Here is a 21,207-nt window from a genome sequence, read left to right as displayed (position 1 = left end):
AGTAACTACTAATTTAATTAAAAGAAGTGATTTTTTTATTTATGAAAATGGTGCGTATAATGTTTTAAAACTAAATATTAAAGACTAATTTGTACTTGTAAAATATAATTTTTATTAATTAAATATTATTTTAATATAGATGAGAATTGATTCTAGAAATACTAGATCGACTTTTCTAAAAACAAGCCTTATAACTATTTGAACAAGAAATTTGATTTAAAAAAATGATTTTAATTAATATAAAAATATTTATCCTAAAAGTAATTAATGCAACATATATTTTAAATTCTTATAAAAACCGCTGAATAATGATATTGATTTGAGTATTATAAAAAAGTAGTGTGAATAATAATTTATAATAATTTTTTTAATGAAAAAGAAATAAGAAATTTGTTAAAGAAGATAAAGTAAGACGACAAAATAAAAAAAAGGCAACGGAAAGATAATTGGTTGGTGTATATCGAAGTTTATCCCAATTGACACCACATATTGTTAATGTTCTTCTCTCATTTCAATATCTTATCACATCGTCACATCTAACTTGCTTTCCTTCAATGGAGTCGGCGAGTGTGATTAAAGCATCCTTCCCAATTTTCAGGAGCAACCCATTTTCCCTCTCAACAAGACTTCTTAGTCTTAGACCCTTCAATGTTTCCGTCAAACCCCCACCCCCTGATTTCGATTACAGGAGAGAGATGTCCGAGGAATCCAGAGCCGCCATAGCTGAATCTCACCCTCAGTTGCTCGACTTGGCTGACAACGGAACCTTGGTTTTGGTCCAAAAGAAAAGCTTTGGTCCTGTCCCTCCTTGGAGAACCCAATTCGTCGAACCTGAATCCATTTGGTTGCTAGGAACTACTCATGTTTCTGAGGATTCGGCTTTGCAAGTAGAACGTGTGGTGCGGGCTCTCAAGCCAGATAATGTTGTTGTTGAACTCTGCAGAAGCAGGTAAAAACAAATTGGAAATTATCATATTGTTTCAGTTATATCAACAAAAGTATTATCATGTTCGATTAGTTTACACTTTTATCATTGTAATTGTTAAAATTATCAAATGCTAGTTTTATTTATTTATATATATATATATATATATATATATAATTTTAATAATTAAGATAATCATTATTTAGTTATGTTAGGAAGTTTGGGTACGGTATGTGATAAGGTTCGAATTATAATTTTTACGGATAAAAAAATTAAAATTATTGTTATTTATATAATAGTTTTATGAGAAAAAAAAATATTTCTAAACATGTGATTTTTGAATGATTTCGGCGGATTATTTTTACTCGTTTATATATATAAAGCAATAATTTTCTTTAGTGCCCCTGTTGAAATAAGGACTAGAAGTTAAAGGGAATACCACATTGCCATTCAGTTTTCACTTCACATAACTTACCTCTTAGGGGTCTACATTTAAGAATAATTAACATACAAATTGGGGAAATGAAGAAGAAATAAGCCTTACAATTTTCATGTTTTTATTAAGCCTCACACAGAATGTTATTAACTTCATCTCTACTAAAAAAATTCTAATAAAAACATTAATTTAACAAGAAATAAATTGTATAAAAAATTATATTTTTCTTTCTACTCTTAAAATCTTGTTTAATCTAAAACATTTAGAATAAATTAATGAAACAGTCTTTGTGAGTGTCCTGAGAACACAAAATCATACATATCGCATGCATAAGGCAAATAGTTTTTGACATGTATTTTTGCATTCATCATGGCATTTAGGCATTCTTTTCCTTCATAAGGCATAATCTTTCAGACATATAGAGGCTTACCTCTAAACATGAGTCCACCTAACATAGATTTCTATGAAACATTGTGCCTAATTACTTAGAATGCATTATCTTTTCTTTTGTTCTCTATTGGCAAATTTGAGCTAATAATATCAATGAGGACATGTTTTCCTCGTTTTTGTCATATATCTCTTCAGGATTTAAAATGTTTATTATCCTTCATTCTCATCTAAGAAATGTAATATATTACTCTTTGGAAATTTAAAGGAAATAGATGCTATTGTTTGTCCAAAAGTCATTTCAAATTTGAAGGGAGTCATTACTACCCTTCCATGTTCAAAAGACATTCTTTCATTTATACCTTTTATCATTTTTTAAAGATAAATTGAGTTAGTACCTTTCTTTCCAAAGACAACCTGTCAACATTGCATTTCATTCATATATTATATATAAGAATAATAGGGATTCAAAAATAAAATAAAAATTTATTTTCTATACTTATATTTTCATTTAGGCATAGAGACAAGTATCATATGCGTAAGGATATAATCCATTCAGTTAATGGTGGTAGTACATAATATACATATAGGCAAGTAGATTCTAAGTAAACAAAAAAATATCTATAATTTGAATTTTAATAAATTATAGGTAAGATACAATATATCTAATTTGAATTTAAATAAGCCTTAAAATAAAAAATCTAAATCCAAATATAAGTTAAAATATCTACAATTTAAATTTAAGTAAATCTTAAGATAAGATATGTATAATTTAAATATATATATATGTAAATCCTAATACAAGTACAATTTGAATTTAAGTACTTAAATCCTAAAAATAAGATATGATATTTACAACTTAAATTTAAATAAGGCCTAAGAGCAGTTATTTGATTCTTAAATACCATAATATTTCCTTTGAACCGAACAATCAAACATTTATGTCAAACACTTGTCAATATTTAAATATGGATATGGATGATGCAAAACTATTAAAGGTGTGTTTGAATACTCGTCCACACACATTCCCATGCACTCAAACGGAAAAGTATAAGTGTGGATATATAGAGTTGAACGTACGTTTGACTTTTCTAAATGATAAAACAAATATGCACTAAGATACCATAACAATTACATCATAAATTATGAGAAAGTGGAAAATTTGTGAAGGAAACATACAATATAATGAATAATTTTTTCTTAAAATTTAACATTTTAAATATAAACTAAACATTTTTTTTATTTTACTTGAATTTATTTGTGCGTTTGACTGGAATAAATGCTACATGTAAAAAATAATGTGTCATCCAAACTATCTTAAATGTCATGTAAAAAATAAATTTATAAAAAAAATAATGATAAAAATAAAACACAATATTAAATATAAAACAGATATATTTTGACACAAGAGTTTCTCATTGCTTAGTTGTAAATAATTGTTATTTATTAAATAACTGTGTGATGTCACTTATCAATGTTTGTAACTATGTGAAAGCAGAAGTATTTGAGGGTAATTAAAAGCAAGAGTATTCTCACAATGACATGACTAAACTACTAGAAGAGAAAAATCTAAAAAAAGGAAAATCTAGGAACTAGGAAACTATGTTGAAAAAGAGAACGTTAATGATGGTTCACCTGTTGGTGTTAATATTGTGGTATTCTTAATTATAATTATGAGATATATATAGAGGAATATGTAAATTTAACCCAATTTTATATTTTTAGTAATTTTTTATATGATCTAAATTTAATCGATTTAAGGGTTAAATTATATATTATGTTTAAAATTATGTATATCAATTTTATATGACTTGTTTAGATATATTATGTAGAAATTAATATTTACACATATTTTAAATATCATATTATATATTAAAATAAAGTAATGTGATGAATTATTAAAGAATTTTAGAATAATGTGAAATTTGATATATATGTATATATATATATATGTATATGTATGTGTGTGTATATGTATATGAAGAAGATTATACAAGTATTACACTATTCAATAACTTTATATTAAAAGTAAATTTTGTAAATATTGAAAGTTCATATCACTTTATACATAAATATACACTAATAATTTATGTGTCACCCCCACTAAATTATATGTCTACCACTGATTAATATAATAGATATGAATGTGTGTAAACTTATAGAGAAGATAAAAAAAAACTAATATACGTAAACTTTTTCGGTCTATCTAATTTTAATATTGCATTTTTGCATTTAAGGGAGAGATTTTTAGGTATCTAAACATTCTATTTTGTTTCTTCTACTACTGGAAATCACATCTTATATAATGTTCTCATTAGTAGTCTCGTGTTAATAAATTGTTTTGTGTCTTTTCCAGAAAAAAAAAAAAAGAAGTCATATTTTCCTCCTCTCTCCTTCTTTTGTTTATAGATCCTATTTTATTTTTCTAATTAAAAGTGTAAATCTTTAATTCTCTCTCTACATATAACTGTCAAAATTGTTTATCATCAATCCACATCTTAACTTCAATTGCCACAGATTTGATTTCTAGAGCTGGGATCATGTATGCTGCTGCGAATGATGAGCTTGGCAAACAGATGCGTTCTAATATGTTCTCCTTAAGCGGCACTGGTTTCTTTGGAGCTGTTGGTCGTAGCATAAACCTAGGTAAGCTCATAGTTTTTGACATGCATGTGTAACATCTATTTATAAAATCAGGAATTTATTTACTATTTATTTCCTAAATATCAGGTGGTCAAACTGCTTTGGCATTACGGTTACTTTTGGCTGCTTTTTCATCGAAGATCTCTTCAGATATTAACCGTCCTTTTGGTGATGAGGTAATTCAAGGCACGTGCTATAGATTTTGTGTACTTGGAAAGTAGAACTTGTTTTGACAAGAGAAATATCTATAATACAGTTCCGTGCAGCTCGAAAAGCTTCCGAGGAAGTTGGTGCACAAATAGTTTTAGGAGATCGGCCAATTGAAATAACGGTATGTACATATTATGTTACATCATGCGCAACACAGATGAATGTAATTCTTTTAAGGGAATAAATAGCGTAACAATTGTTTGAGATTTTGATCTGCCATATATACTCTACTTGTTAGTTAGATGTGCTAACTAGTTATTGTTAATTAGTTCATGTGGTCTATACTTGGCGTCAATATTTGTGATGTAACTGCATGCCTGTTATGAGGTGCATTCCTGTACCACAAATTGCACTCTTTTGATGGCGTATTTACATATTATGTTGGGAAAATCCCCTTGCACACAACAATGAGTACCGTAGGATAAAACATGGAAATATAGTGAAAGACACGAATATAACTTAGTTTGGGAACTTCGATCTCAACAAATATTCATTACTAATACAAATAAAATTACAATTTTTTTTTATAAATTTGAAAGAAAAAAAAAACCTCACTTTTACAAGTTTTGAAGACAAACTTGATAAACTTTTTCATTATAAGTTTTCTGGACAAATTTCAAAAATCTGCTCATTACATTACTGGCTCTCTCACTTTGATGGTGACCCTCTCTTTATGTTAGTTGATTTTTCTGGTCTCATAAGGACCTTTTTATACATACGGTGGTCGTTCATGACCATATTCGTAAATACAGTTTATTGGATTTTAATTGTCTCACAAAGGGATACTCCATCATACTAGACTAGAAACCCTTAGCAGAATGGTTGTGGAGTGTAACTATCAACATATTTTTGAATTGTTCTTAAAGCCTAATCCAACTTAAACAAGTTCTTTTAGGTGCTATATATATTAATGTCTTGCATGAAACTTACCTCATTAATAAAATACCCCCATTCCTATTTTTTTAATATCGATCTCCATTTGAACTTTTGCTTGGCCACCCACTAGATCTTAATGGTACTGTAAGTCTTTGAATCTATATGCTATATATGCCTCCACATTACTTGTTCAAAGTTTACCTTGAGCTTGTGAGTTTCTCTGAAGTTTATGTAGGTCAAAAAAGGATTTATTGTTTACGATATATTCTCATAAAAAACTTTGGTCTCACGAAATCTCAACTTTCAGGAACTTCCATACAATCCTTGTCTTGCTTCAGATACTACTGATTAGGATTAATTATTTATCTATTGTTAATTAGTTTGTTCACATGATTTACAACAAGTATCGTTATCTTATGCAACAGCGTGTTAGTTATAACTTTACCTGGTGCACTCTTGTACATATAAAAATGCATTAATTATCTGCTGATGGAATTGGATGCTATAGCGTACATTGGTACATACTCTTGTAATCATTTTTCCTCTTCCTCGATTAGAATCTCTAGAATTTGATGTATTGATTTCAAACTTTGCGGCGGGAAAAAATTAAATAAACCTATGTGATGGATGGTTAAAAAATCATTCTTTCCTTAATTATATTATGTTTTGCAGCTTCAAAGAGCATGGAAGGCTATGAAATGGACTGAGAAACTAAATTTAGTATTATCAATTATTCGTGGGATATCATCTTCGTCTAACATTTCTGTAAATAAGCTCAAGGTTGGTTCTTTAATTAAGATATTACAACCTTATTTGTATTTTTTTTTTCCATGCTAAATCATATGCTTTTATATACTTATTGAATGGGAAAAGGAGGGACTTTGACATTGTCCTTTGTACGTAGATAATTAACTATCTTCTTGAAATAATATATGATGTAATATAAAAAAGAAAAAAGTTATTTTAAGGATGTTTATTTCATCTACATCAGTTTTCTACATTTGCCTTCTGTTTTGGTTTTGTAGTTGTGGAGGGATACACATAGGTTTGGTAAACTGTTTATTTATTTTTCATTTCTTCTATTAAATAAAAATTGAGTCATTACTCGGTCAAATTGGTAAGCTTGCTATTTTGAGCCAGACACTTGATGTAATGATAAATATATGCATACATACAATTGAAACTAGTATTTTGATAACACACAGAAGGAGCCACGTCATCTTATTTTATTTAGCCATCTCAATTTGTATTTAATTATTCAATTTGCAGGATATTATATTACGTGTATTCTTTTTTTTACTTCTCTCTTACTGTACAAATCTTTTTCTATTTAATAAACCTGCTCATTTTTTTGTTGGGAAAAGAAGCCTTCAAACAGCGGAAGCATACACAATAAGAGAAAAACAAACTCAACAAATTATTTCTCTCCACTTACAATTTTTACAAGGACAAGATTGCAAACCCTCTCATCACAAGTTTTCTGGAAAAACTTGGAAACCTTCATACGCAAGTTTTCTGGAAAAACTTGAAAACCCTCAATACACCCATTGGAACCTATGTTGTTGTGGTGAGTAGACTCAAAACTATCACTCCTTATTTATAGTAGTAGTCTACCACTTCTCTTCTTCAAACTACCCAATGTGGGACTTTGGAGGATACCCACACACATTGGGCACAACAAATCCTCCCTTCATCCAAAGTCTCACATTAATCACAAGTTTTCTGGCGAAGCTTGGAAACCCTCCTTCACAAGTTTTCCTGGCGAAACTTGAAAACCCTTTCCCACAAGTTTTCTGGCAAAACTTGGAAACCCTCTCTTCACAAGTTTTACTTCACAAGTTTTATGGGTGAAACTTGAAAACTCCTTCCCACAAATTTTCTGGCGAAACTTGGAAACCCATCTCTTCACAAGTTTTATGGGTAAAACTTGAAAACCCCTTCCCACAAGTTTTCTGGCGAAACTTGGAAACCCATCTCTTCACAAGTTTTATGGGTGAAACTTGAAAACTCCTTCCCACAATTTTTCTGGCGAAACTTGGAAACCCATCTTCATATGACCTACACTGCTCCACCATTGAGCCAGTCACCCGATCAAACCATCGGCTCTGATACCACTGTTGGGAAAAGAAGCCTTCAAACAGCGGAAGCACACACAATAAGAGAAAAACAAACTCAACAAATTATTTCTCTCAACTTACAATTTTTACAAGGACAAAATTGCAAACCCTCTCATCACAAGTTTTCTGGAAAAACTTGGAAACCTTCATACACAAATTTTCTGGAAAAACTTGAAAACCCTCTCATGACACACAACTACCCAAGTCCCTAATACACCCATTGGAACCTATGTTGTTGTGGTGAGTAGACTCAAAACTATCACCCCTTATTTATAGTAGTAGTCTACCACTTCTCTTCTTCAAACTACCCAATGTGGGACTTTGGAGGATACCCACACACATTGGGCACAACATTTTCTTATTGGGTTTAATCACACCTTTTTCTTGAATGTCTACATATTTCACTATACTGTTTTTTAGCAAGTGTTTATAGAGTGTATTCTTAGTAAATGAACCATACAATGTAAGGGGATGCAGGATCTCTCTTTTTTCCACACAAAATTTTGTAAGGAGGTGAAAAAAGAAGTGAAGGGAATGAATAGTGTGTTTGCGAGTGTTGTAAGAGATAGAGAGATGCATAATTAATTATGATATTCATAAATAAAAAAATATGCCAATGTTCGTCATAGCAGTTATTTGAAAAATTGAAGAGTCAAATATTGTTAGTTGCAGGAAGCAAGTCAGAATGATGGTCCATTTCAGCTTTATGAGCAACTCAGTTTTTCATATCCTTCCTTACTGTCACCTCTCATACATGAACGAGATACTGTAAGTCTTTCTCTTTTCAATTTCACTTGAATGCATGTTTTCCCATTTGATTCCTTCAAAAAGGAAAAAAATAAATATGTAAAATCATTATAGTATTTAAAATGTTTTTAAAGCTCATTTTAAAAGTTGGTTTAGGTATATAGATAAATGTTGGGCCATCTCAATGAAGAAGTTCTTTCATAAATAAATATCTTTCATTCAAATATTGTCGAGGAATGAGGTTGCATGTATATTATTATGTACAATTACAATATCCTTTTGCATGTGATTGGTCTAACAAATACAAGTGAAGAATGGTGATATTTGCAGTATCTTGCATGGTCATTGAAGCGGAGCAAAGCTGTGAATAACAGTAAAAGTGTGGTGGGTGTGATTGGGAAAGGGCATATGAACGGTGTAATATATGCATTGTTATCTGACACGGGGAATTTGAGGTTTCGAGATCTTGTAGGGAAAAAATCATATGATGGAGGTTCTAGCGGTTGGATAGATGGCTTAATCAAGAGTTTAGTGAGAGACACTGTCATTGGCATCTTCTTATGGGCCTTATATGAATTAATAAATGGAGGAACGTAAATCAAGCCCATTTATGTTTTTCAGTTTCGTTAGAAATTCTAAGATATATATATATATTGTAAGAGATTCTGGAGCATTAAGAAATGGAGCAATAGATATGGACCAATATTTTAGTATTAGATATACATCATATACCTTGTATAAAGTAGGTGTGATTATTGTTCACTTTCTTTCTTTTAATAAAGAAATAGAGAAATTAATAGAAGAAGAAAAAAAAAAGGAGTGGTGTTAGATTGATTGATGTAAGTGATATTATGTACCAATAATATTTTTCATTGGTTAAATGTAAAGTATGAAAAATTTATGATTTATATTATAAATTAAATATATTATTGAGTCCACTAAACTGTAACTGATATTATCTACCAATAATATTTTTCATTGGTTAAATGTAAAGTATGAAAAATTTATGATTTATGTTATAGATTAAATATATTATTAAGTCCATTAAAATGAAGAAGTTTTAATTTTAATTATTATTAAAAAAAATATTTTTCATCTTTCTAAAATTTAGATTTAAAATTATTGTTTTTGTTTTTTTTTTAAATAAGTGAATTTATAGTTTGATCCTTGTATAAACTTTTTTATTTTCAATTTTCCAAAATTTAAAATCTATATTTTTTTCCTTGACATTTATTTTAAGATAAATGATGATCATTTTTTTTTAATTTATAATTACAATAATGACATTAGAATTCGAATTTAGAATTATAATAATAGTATCCTAATTTGAATGTAAAATTTTAAAATAAGTGAATTTATAGTTTGATCCTTGTGCATATTAGGCGGACGTTAGAGTTTGAACTTAGAAACCTACGTATATTACCTCAATACCTTGACTTTAATGGTTCTATAATGGTCGCTTAGTTACATGTAGTCATGTACATATGATAAGTCTTGAGTGACATATAATAGGGGGAAAAAAAACAATTTTATGTTTTAAAAAATGAGAACTAAAGAAAAAAAATTATAATGGCTAAAATCAAGTTTTTCTTATTCTACAATGATTAAAAAATATTTTTTTTTATTAGAAGAAATATAATAATAATAACACAATTTGAACCAAACAATCTGTATATTATCTCAAATCTTTGAATTTTACCACTAAAAACATATTTTAACTTTATATTATGTATATAATATATTTTTTTATATTTCTTTCTTCATCGAATTATCTTATCACACATTTCTTTCATATTTCTCATATAAAAAAATATACAAAACTTAGGCTCTCACATCTTATTTAATTCTCCATTTTAAGGTGTCACATAAAACCATTCAAACTTCTCATCACTATATAAGTTTTATCAAGTTCTCTATCATTTATTTAATTTGGTAGAAATATGTTACTAATAAAATTATTATCACAAAATATATGTATAATTTTTCAATAACTCATTGGTTCAAGTGCAACTGAACTCAGACTCTTTTAATCGAAGTTTTGAGTTTGAGTTTTGTAAATAACAAAAATGTGTTTAAGAGAGAAGACTCTACTAAACTTTGTCTGTCATATTTTTTGATAAAACTTAATTATCAACAAAAATGGTAGATAATTTTCATAAATAATATGGTAAATACTTTATAAAATATTATATACAATATCCAATCTCATTCACAAATATATGTAAAAAAATTGTTAGTACAAGTAATTCGTCACTTATGTTTCCTAACTATTTATCAGGTTGGATCCTTACTTTGGATATAAAGATGTGAGAATAAGCAAGCTACAACAAGTAAACAAGATGTGAGAGTAATAGAGGGAGTGAGGAAGAAAATTCTCAAATTCTCTCTTTTTAGTTGAAATTTTTTTTTTTTACTTTTAATTTACTAAATTTCTCTTTTAAAATAATCAAAAATTTAAATTCTCTCCAACAAGTATCCAAATACTAAAATTTACCATCATTTTTTAAAATTACTTTCCCCTTTTAAAATTTTCCACCTAAGTTAGTGATTGAGATAGTATATATAAGAAGAAAAAAGAAGTGGTGCCCGATACTAGAAGTAGCCTCCTACAAAGAGGTATGGTGGTAGATGGTGGTTGGTAGAGGAAAAGGTAAAAATGATACACTATGAATTGCACATGATAATAAAATAGTTGTTAGATTAATATTGGGTACAAAAATGATGGTGCACCACCTGTTGTCTCATATGTCAATAATAATATGTGTTAATAAGTTATGAATCATTTAACTATTAATATTCACATGCTTAGTTAATAAATATTAAATAATAGAATATGTATCCTTTTATTCATTATAGTCATAATAGTGAAGAGTTGTTTTAATAACGTTTTTTATTTTTATAGAATGTATGACTATAAGAAAATAGAAAAATTATATATATTGTATGATTGAAAAAATATAGACAAGTTAGTCATTATTTAATAACATACATCATCATTTAATTAAAGAAGAGATTCTAATGACTAATTTATATGTTAGAAAATGAATAGATAAGTAAAAGTTGGAGAAATTAAAAAAAAAATATAGAGATGTTAAAAATTGAAGAGGGTCTGAAAACTTATTTAATCTTAAAAGAAATTATAAAAACCTATTGAAACAGGTAGTGTTTGGATTCATGTGAAACAAGTTAAGCATTGCGTTGTTGCGTCACTTGCGTGTCAGATAGAAACTTTACAAACGTGGATTTGAGTTAGAAAACCGTTTTTGAGAGTAAAATTTAGTTTGCAATCGGAAATGACTTTTGCGTTACAGATTGACCATGATCTTTGTACGCGAAAGTCAAACTTTAATTCTCATTTACAACTATTAATTTCTAATGCAAATATTTTATTATTAATTTCATCATAAAAAATAATCCTGTAAAAAAAATACAAAATTATTACCAACATAACTATTTCGTTTTAAGTTATTAATGTATACAGTGGATAAATGGTAAGTGATAAATAGTAAATTTAAATTTAATTTAATTCTATAAAATTAATTTATAAAATAAGAATTATTTTTTATTTATCTTTTATGCGGGAGTTTAGTTTTTTTCAATAATCTTTCTCATTTACAGTCCGACACCGAGACTCAACATGCCAGTGGCTTGGATAGCAGTCTCCTCCTTTGAACACTTTTTGTAACAAGAACATTTATTATTATTAGTGTTTATAAATGTCAATGCAATTACTAATTAATTACGATACAAAGACTTTTACATAAAAAAAGCATATTTGCCGTTGTGGTAATTAATTGATAATTTCTTTCTTAATTTATATGTTTTTTCTTCTAAATCAATATATTGAATGTGAATATTATTTTTCAAGTTGAAATATTTTTTTAGTTTCAGTAAAATGAATGTGTTTTTATTTTAGTCTATATAATTATTTTTTTATTTTTCACATCTTTAAAATTTAGAATAGTTGTTTTTTCTTTAAAAATGAGCTAATTTTAGTTTTGATCCTTATAATATGTTTTTCTTTAATTTTCATTCCTCTAAAATTTAAAGTCAATAATTTTAGTTTTTGATGTTCATTTTAAGGTAAATAAATAGTATTATTTTAAAAATTTGTAATTTTTTTTAGAAATATCGTATACTAGCATAATATTATATACATTTGTTAGTGTCATTAGAAATAATCACTTGACTATATTATAAACCAAAAGTAGTTAAGAAGGATCACAAAAAAACTAACAATTAAAAACAACAATTTTAATTTTTGAAAGATAAAAAATAAATAAAAAATTATAGGGACTAAAATAAAAAATATCTTATTTTATAAGAATTAAAAGCATATTTAAACATTTTTTTATGTAAAAATTTGATTTTTTTATTTTACCTAATTAATTAGTTTTTTTTCTTATACAAATTAATATATTAAACTAATATTTTAACATGTGCAATACATATAATAAATGTTTGTTATTATATAACTAAAATTCTAATTGTTCTAATTAAATTAAAATTCATAATAAATTATATATATACATTATATTTAAATATATAAATTATATTTAAATTTTGTATAAATAAATAATTTAAACATGTAAGTTATATTTTAAATTTATGATAAATAATTTATATTGTGATACAAAATTATTTTTGAATATTGATGATTTATTTTAAGATTATTAAACTTTAATTATAAATAAATATAATAAATAAAAAAATGAATTAAATAAAAAGTTTTAAAAAACTTATCCTAAAAAAACACTAATAAAAAAAAGTTCCAAAAAAAAATATCATATAAAATAACTCTTCACATTTAATATACACGAATGGATATAAAATGACTTTGATTTGGAAAACTCAAACTTATCTCATTTTAGCTGTTAATTTATTATGTAAATATTTTAATTATTAATTTTATTTAAAAATTATTGCGGGTTAACTATTTATTTGTAAACAATTAATATATATATTAATATAATTAATTTTAATAGAAAGACATTTACAGAAAAGTTTTTATGTAGACATTAAAATTCATTTTTGGTAATTATTCACACAAAAACAATTTTAATTATACGTTTTCTACTAACATTATTTATTAAAAACATTTTTTAAAATGTATTATCTAAAAACATATTGGACTTTTTGAGTTACGTTTCCTTAAAATCAGTTTTATAAATCACAGTGATTGAAAATTAGTTTCATAGACACACATTCAAATATATACAGACATGATTTTGATCAATGGTTCTTAAAATAAATTATTTTAAAAAATTATATATATATATATATATATATATATATATATATATTATATATATATAAGTGAGAAGGGTCCACTTATTCTATAAGTTTTTATAAATATTTGTCAATTTAAATTAATGAAATAGAGTATCAAATAATTTTTAAAATTTTTGTAAACTTAATATATGTATTAAGAGTTTTTAATTTAACGACAAAATCATTAAAATTTGACATAAAACATAATATGATCTATGCATTAAGTCTAAAAACTTATACAAAATCTTATATCTTTAATAATTTTTTTTCGTATAATACAAATTTAACTGATCTAAATATTGAATCATGTAATGTCATGTTGTATAGCAAGTTTCACATAATTCTAAAATTATTTAATAATTTTCATATTATTTTATTTTAACATATAATATGATATTTAAAATATAAATAAATATTCATTTTTGAATTTAAAAAAAAAATTAAAATCATATAAAATAAATATTTATTAAAAGCAATTCACTGAATCAATTAAATTTATATTATAAAAAATTATTAAATACATAAAAATTGCGTAAATATTTTAACTTATACATGATTCTCAATGTATCATATCTCTCTTTATATATTATTATTAATAAGCACGATGCATTATTTTAAATTATATTTTGTGTTAATTATATATAGATATTTTTGCCTCTATTTGTTACGTTTTATTTTTATTTTATTATGGAATTGTTCACAAAGGACATATAAGGTAATTTAGATGTTAACTTTTTTATATTTCATTTTAATCTTACAATAGTCTAAAATTCCTCAAATTCTCTACTATTTTTATTTATTAATAAAATAAATAGAGATGCAAAACGCTTTTTTTTGTATGCTTTTTTTTTTTTGGTAAAATAAGAGATTAAAGTCCAAATAAATAATCATTAAATTGAAAGAAAAACATAATTATCTGCTAATAACAAGTGATAAATAAAAGACGGAGGAGACTCGTAAGCAAAAAAGTCCTCTTCTAAAACCATCATGCGTTTAGTAAGAATGTCCGCAACTAAATTAACTTCTCTTAGAATATGGTAATATGAAAACAAGAAGAATTGATTACTTAGCTCTTTTATCTCTTGAACAAGGTCAAAATATGGGTGAGAACCAAAGCAACCTTCATTAACAAGCCTCACTGCAGTGGAAGAATCCGACTCAATTATCACCTGATGACCCAAATTCCTATTAACTAGAATGCGCAATCCATGTAGAATGGCCCATAGCTCCAATTTAAGGATGGAGCACATACCTAACTTCCCTGTGAATGCCACCACAAACCTGTCATCTGAGTTCTGGATCACTCTTCCACAAGAGGCCACATTCTCTTTAGACACAGCCCCATCACAATTTAGTTTCAGGATACCTTCCAGAGGTTTCATCCAATTGAGTCTAAAGCTATAATTAACTTCCCCAACTTGTGATTGTTGATTAAGACCATATGTGGTAGCAGATATCATTCGAGCATTTATTTCAGTTACTACTTGATTAGTTGTGATGGATTGGCCTTGAAAAATGGCTTTGTTTCGGCGGTGCCATAATGAATCCAACGTAATAGCAAATCTATAGTTCCATCCAAGAGGGGAACGATTAGAGTTTGATAAGTTCTTCAACAAACAGGGTTGCAAATTATCTTGATCCGCAAGCATCTAAGATGAATCTCTACACGACTTGGACCACACTTCTTGGGCAAATCTGCAATCCCTGAGCACATGTAGACTATCTTCCTCACCCTTTAAGCAGATACTGCACAATGGATTCATTGTCATTCTACGTTGAGCACCACAAGAGTTTGTCAATAAACTTTCATGTGCTACTCTCCATAGGAATACACAAACCCTTTTAGGGCCCTTCCACTTCCAAATAGTTTTAAACAAGGGGGATCTAGGGGGAAGGGAAAGATTTGCAGCAACACCATAAGTTGATTTAATTGTAAACTCTCCATCCAAGGTCTGATTCCAAATCACCCTATCCATTCCAGCATCATCTGATGGCGGAGATTGACTATGAATAGCTATCCATAACTCATGAGGGATCCATGACTCAATCTGCGAAAGCTCCCATTCCCCTTGCTCGTTTGTGTATTCTTTGACTGATTTGAATAGGTCAACTAGGGGAATATCCACCAAGACTTTTTGAAGAAGAGATTTTCTAGATAGCCAATTATCTAACCAATTGTTAACTCTTCGACCATTACCTACTCTCCACCGCACCTGATGGATCACCAAATTCCACGAATCACATATACCTTGACATAAGTTAGACATTTTGGGTCTCCTCTCGACTTTTGGGATAATGTCATTTAAACATTTATACTTAGCTTTGATAACCTTCACCCATAGTTTGTGAGGCTCTATTATCAAACTCCAACAATTTTTCATCATGAATGATGTATTGACATCACGCATCCGTCTCAAACCAAGCCCCCCATGTTCCTTTGGTAGACATCATTTCTGCCACCCAATGGCATGATGTCTCCTGTGATCTACATTATCTCCCCACAGGAAGTTACGACATATACGGTCAGCCTCATCACACAACAAACGAGGGAGCTGAGCAATTTGCATTGTATAAGAAGGGAGCGCTGCTTGAACTGATTTGGTAAGTGTAAGCCTCCCTGCAACGCTTTTGATATTTCATTTTAAACTTATAATTGTCTAAAATCGCTCAAAAATTTCTATTACTTTTTATCTTTTTATTTTTTTTAACAAAAAATACATAAAAACACAAAAATATTTATTTTATGCTAATAATAAATAATAACTTTTGAATATATGTAATTATATTATAATAATTAAAATTTTAACAAATAAATATTATTGATCATATAAATCATCATATTTATATTAATATAGAATTATTTTTATCTATTTATTTAAAATATTAATATTCAGTTTTAAAATATTAAAAAAATAGGCTAAAATAAATAAGAGGTTAATAATTTTTAAAAACATTATCGTAAAAAATTTAAAACGTTATTGTTTAGAATGAATTTTAATGTAAAAATAATCTTTAAAACACTTTAATTATTTTAGTTTATATGTATATAGAAAATTAATTTAAATAAAAAAAAAATTGTGATTTTTTTTTTAATCATTATACGATGAAAGTAATAAAAAAAAAGAAAAGAGAGAATAGTGCAAAATTAAAAAGGCATGGGGGCATTTGTGCAGAAAAGAGAAAATGATAATATATATATGTATGCTTATGCAATTTCTGAGATCCGCATCTTTGTCTTGGTCAACACCAAAAATATCTGCAACTCTCTCTGCTCTGCTTAGGGTTCCAACCCAACCCTCATTCTCATGCAAGGTGATCCTTCATTTCCCGATTCATTCAATTCCCATCTTCTGTTCTCATGTTTCGTCTCGGTTTTTCATTCAAAATTGTTCCTTTCTCTTCTTTTCTTCTTGTAGGGTAAACCGAGATCTGAGATCTTGAACCCAAATTCAAGGTTTTGATCCGTTATTGCTCTCGGTTCTGTGTGATTCTCGCTAACCAATCAGTTTTGAAGCTCTTTCTGTTCTACAAAGTAAGCTTCTTCATCTCCTTTTTTGCACCCCATTTTTTCCCCCATTAATTAGATTCAATCCTTTTTTTTTTTTTTTTTTTTTTTTTTTTTAATGGATTTTGGATCTGAACCCATGAATTTTGCATCCCATTTCCACATATATCATGTTGGTTGGGTGGTGGTATGGAAATTGTGACAAGAGTAGTAATATAACGTTTTGTACTGCGTGGTGGTAATTTTCCGGTGTTCATTTTTCTTTTGCAGCATAAAAAATTGATGCTTAATTTTCTCATAAATGATGTGATAGCAATATCAAGTTATAACATATGCAGAAGCTTCAAGGGGGTGTTTGTATTTTTGAGTCGACTCGAATGAATTTTGTGTTTGATAATTATGCAGTTATGCTTATCCATGCTTGTACAGGGTGGCTTTTAAGTGTTGAGCGTTTCTTAACTTGTGTTCAGGGAAAATGAGGCCTATTTTCTGTGGAAATTTTGAATATGATGCCCGGCAGTCAGAGTTGGAGCGGCTTTTTAGACGATATGGGAAGGTTGACAAGGTGGATATGAAGTCTGGTAAGTTTTTTTGTTTCGTTTTTTTATTCTCTTTTTTGTATATTTTAAGGTGGATGACTCAATAGTGTTAGATATTTATGTTTATTTTTGTTGTTGGGGTTGGGGGGTTATCATGGAGCGGATATTTTATAGTTATTTTTTTTTCCCATTAGTTTTATACCAGATTGCGGCTTCATGTGGTTCAATCCACTGTTTGAAAGAAAACTGAGATTATTGTTACGTCCACATTGGGCTAAATTAATAATCATGTTAATGAATTCATTTATTAAATATAAATTTTATATTATCATATATGCTCCGGAGAAATTCAGGATGTGTTAGTGGGTCTAGGATGATATCTGTCCTGTTAACATGATGTGGCTATTTAAAATAACAAACTGGCCGATATATAATTGAAACTTTCAACTTGCGAACTGGAAAAGTACCTCTATGATTTGTCATACTGAACATTAAGTTCTAGATGAGTGAAAGAAATAAACATTCACAAGTTGCACATTCCGCAATTAGACCATTAAGACATCCAGCAGCATGGGAGCAGCACCAGAGAATTTATCCAACGTTTGACTTGCCAACTGTGGTTCAGCAGCCTCATAGCATCTTCCAAGATCGGTGATTCAATTTCAGGAGTTGGACCTTGGTGTACAGCTTCTTGTTGAGCATTTGTGGGGGACCAAGATATCTTTTAAGTAAAAATCATCTTTTTTGAAGCATCGACCCCCATACTCAACGTTTTCTTTGACGCAGGATTATCTTGGCATATCCATTTACTCCCAAGCTAATGGATGGGCTTTTCAGAAATCCATTCCCTGCCTGTGATGCACAACTTCTTCTTTTAATGAAGAATCGTTCAATTTGATCTGCAATGGCACACCTGTTCCACATATTCATCGGTCACATTTGCCTTTCAATTTTTGTGCCTTTTGCCCAGCCCACTTTTGGACATGTTTCGAGGTTGAAATATTGCCAACCTCACAGCAGAGGCAGCAGAATGGATGGAGAAGGCACTCACTTTCCATTGACCCTCTACACTTTTGGGTTCTTGTTCTTGACACCAATTTGTTTACTAATCAAGGTCTGTTACTAATTCTATTGGTCAAATTAGTTTATAAAAGTAAGGAGGTTTACCAAAATTTTAATTTTCGAGTAGTAAGTGTTGAGATTTTTGTGCATGGCAGAAGGGTCAGTTGTCACGCCGGACGTCTAGTGTTTGTTGGTTGGACTAATTGACTGAATTGTTTCTTCAGTTTTATGAATTTAATTTAATAAAAAATGAGGAAACTTTGCATGGTCTGTAGGATTTGCTTTTATCTATATGGAAGACGAGAGAGATGCTGAGGCTGCTATTCGTGCTCTTGATCGGGTAGAATTTGGTCGGAAGGGACGCAGACTCCGTGTGGAATGGACAAAGGTAACACATCATTAGTCATTTTTATTTATGAGAATGTTGTTTTTAATACATTATGTTTTCATCATCACTGCACATACTGTGTTGCAGCATGAACGGGGTGTTAGAAGGCCTGCTGGTTCAAGAAGATCTTCAGCTAATGGGAGGCCATCAAAGACCTTGTTTGTGATTAATTTTGATACATACCATACCAGAACAAGGGACTTGGAGAGGCACTTTGAACCATATGGTAAGATAGTCAGTGTGAGAATCAGAAGGAATTTTGCATTTGTTCAGTATGAATCAGAGGATGATGCTAGCAGAGCATTGGAAGCTACAAATATGAGGTAATTTAATGTATTTGGATATTTGTTTAAGACACATACAAGCATTCGTGTTAAGAGATTGCATGACTTTAGTAAAGAGATTTGGGTTTTTGGCTTTGTCTTTCTGTAGACCTGTGTCCTTTAGCCTTAGGCAGTTAGTTTTATGCCCAAATGATATGTTATCATGTTAATTTTAAGTTCAGTCAATTTTACCTTCCCAGTATATTTAACAATTGGCCTACCACTTCTATGATAACTTCTTTTTCATATGCTGATTTGCAGCAAGTTACTGGATCGAGTTATTTCAGTTGAATTTGCTGTCAAAGATGATGATGACAGGAGAGGTGGTGGTTATAGCCCTGAGAGAGGCCGTGATCGTCAACGTGATAGAAGCCGTGATGGAAGGCGATCACCTAGTCCTTATCGTAGAGAAAGGGGTAGTCCTGATTATGGCCGTGGGCCCAGCCCATATCAGAGAGAGAGGGGCAGCCCTGACTATGGTCGTGGCCGTGACCGTAGCCGTAGCAGAAGTCCCCTTCGGAGAGAGCGAGCTAGCCCTGCATATGGGCGTAGAAGCCTTAGTCCATATAGAAGAGAGAGGGAGGCTTCGGACCCTGTTCGTGACTCCAGCCGTAGTCCTTATCACAAAGAGCGTGGGAGAACTGACCATGGAATTTCTCCTTCCCACAGTCCTGAAGGAAGAGTGAGGAAAAGTCCTCAAAATGGTCGCAGTTCTAGCCGCAGTCCGCGTGATACTGGGAAGGCTAGCCCTGAAAACGGACATGGCTCCGGAAGCCCTGATGAGAAAGGGAATCCTAGCCCTTACAATGGTTATGGAGGGAGCCCAAATACCATGCCTGACGGCCCTGATCCCAGGGATAGTCCCAACTATGGTGGCCCGGAAAGTCCCATGCATGAAAGATACCGCAGGTTTGCAAACATTTATTACTGCATATAATTTTATTTAGTCCTATTTATTTTCTTCAGCCTTCTCCAGTTCTCTAGTATGACATCTTCATTGTTTTAACTGTGTTCATTTCTGATAATGCAGCCAGTCACCCCCAGCAGAAGAATGATTTTAGTCAATGATGAAAAGCAGGAAGGTCCAACAGATTGTAGTACTGGTCATGACGGGACTAAATTTAATTTCTGCAAATTATTTTAGTGTAGTAGTGATAAAGCTCTGAAACTTGTGTTGTTGTGACAACTTCCTAGTCCTTTATTTGTTTAGGTAGTTTCATGCTTCTTTGTCAGCTTAATATTGTAGAATCTGTTTACAGTCAAAATGGTACTATATCTTTGATTATTATCGGCGAACTTATAGATTTTGGTAATGTCGTTAAAATTCTTGTGTGCCATTGAAGCCCTTCTGCATGATTGACTTCCATTTTGTTGTTTGATGGTGGCAGTTGAATATTGGATTTGGGGACCGTTCCATTAGTGAAATGTTGCAAGTCATTATTAGATTTATTGTTCCTGGTATGATTCTAGAATGTGCCGGGGGTAACGTTTCAAATTTAATGCTATAAACAGCATAAAAGTGGATGATGCAGCATCTAAAGTTAAGTTCAGGAAAGGTCCACATTTTTCAGAGACCACGTTTTTATATTAGTTGAATCTGCTGCTCAGTTTGATGTTGGACAATCTCATTTATCCTCTATAATCCAGTTTCTCTGGGGAACGGGGTTAGAAATAAGTAGAACCGTTAATTGGAGTCCTTACATAAGGTTTAAAGTTAGGCTGATTTATTTATTTTTATTGAACAAGTTGGATCAAGATTTAGGAAAAACAATGTGGTT

General features: G+C 29.7%; 3 protein-coding genes across 6 annotated transcripts; 2 read left to right on the top strand and 1 right to left on the bottom strand.

The window, feature by feature from the left end:
• Nucleotides 1–475: 475 nt before the first annotated feature.
• LOC109816293 (TraB family protein) lies at nt 476–9,057 on the top strand. Of its 3 annotated transcripts, none has more exons than XM_020381250.3 (7): nt 476–949; nt 4,279–4,394; nt 4,479–4,567; nt 4,648–4,722; nt 6,150–6,257; nt 8,267–8,362; nt 8,672–9,057. In XM_020381250.3, exons 1-7 carry the CDS (start codon nt 555–557, stop codon nt 8,936–8,938), a joined length of 1,146 nt encoding a protein of 381 aa, XP_020236839.1. In that variant the 5' UTR covers nt 476–554; the 3' UTR covers nt 8,939–9,057. The 3 variants fall into 3 exon arrangements, with proteins under 3 accessions (XP_020236839.1, XP_020236832.1, XP_020236847.1); XM_020381243.3 differs by having other exon boundaries at nt 8,261–8,362; XM_020381258.3 differs by having other exon boundaries at nt 777–949; nt 4,266–4,394; nt 8,261–8,362.
• A 5,445-nt stretch (nt 9,058–14,502) lies between these two features.
• On the bottom strand, nt 14,503–15,261 carry LOC145950081 (uncharacterized). The gene has a single exon (XM_083061010.1). It carries the CDS (start codon nt 15,259–15,261, stop codon nt 14,503–14,505), a length of 759 nt encoding a protein of 252 aa, XP_082917136.1.
• Nucleotides 15,262–16,773: 1,512 nt separating this feature from the next.
• RS41 (RNA-binding (RRM/RBD/RNP motifs) family protein) lies at nt 16,774–20,753 on the top strand. Of its 2 annotated transcripts, XM_020384593.3 has the most exons (7): nt 16,774–16,924; nt 17,029–17,144; nt 17,588–17,698; nt 18,994–19,106; nt 19,194–19,429; nt 19,691–20,338; nt 20,460–20,753. In XM_020384593.3, the coding sequence occupies exons 3-7, from the start codon at nt 17,593–17,595 to the stop codon at nt 20,482–20,484; spliced, it is 1,128 nt and encodes a 375-aa protein (XP_020240182.1). In that variant the 5' UTR covers nt 16,774–16,924; nt 17,029–17,144; nt 17,588–17,592; the 3' UTR covers nt 20,485–20,753. The 2 variants fall into 2 exon arrangements, with proteins under 2 accessions (XP_020240182.1, XP_082916223.1); XM_083060097.1 differs by lacking the exons at nt 16,774–16,924; nt 17,029–17,144 and adding an exon at nt 18,443–18,770 and having other exon boundaries at nt 17,582–17,698.
• The last annotated feature ends 454 nt before the right edge of the window (nt 20,754–21,207 follow it).

This window comes from Cajanus cajan, chromosome 7, assembly GCF_000230855.2.
Source record: "Cajanus cajan strain Asha chromosome 7, NIPB_CcT2T_4, whole genome shotgun sequence".
NCBI lineage: Eukaryota > Viridiplantae > Streptophyta > Magnoliopsida > Fabales > Fabaceae > Cajanus > Cajanus cajan.
Note: the sequence above shows the minus strand (reverse complement) of the source record. Positions and strands in the feature narration are given on the sequence as shown.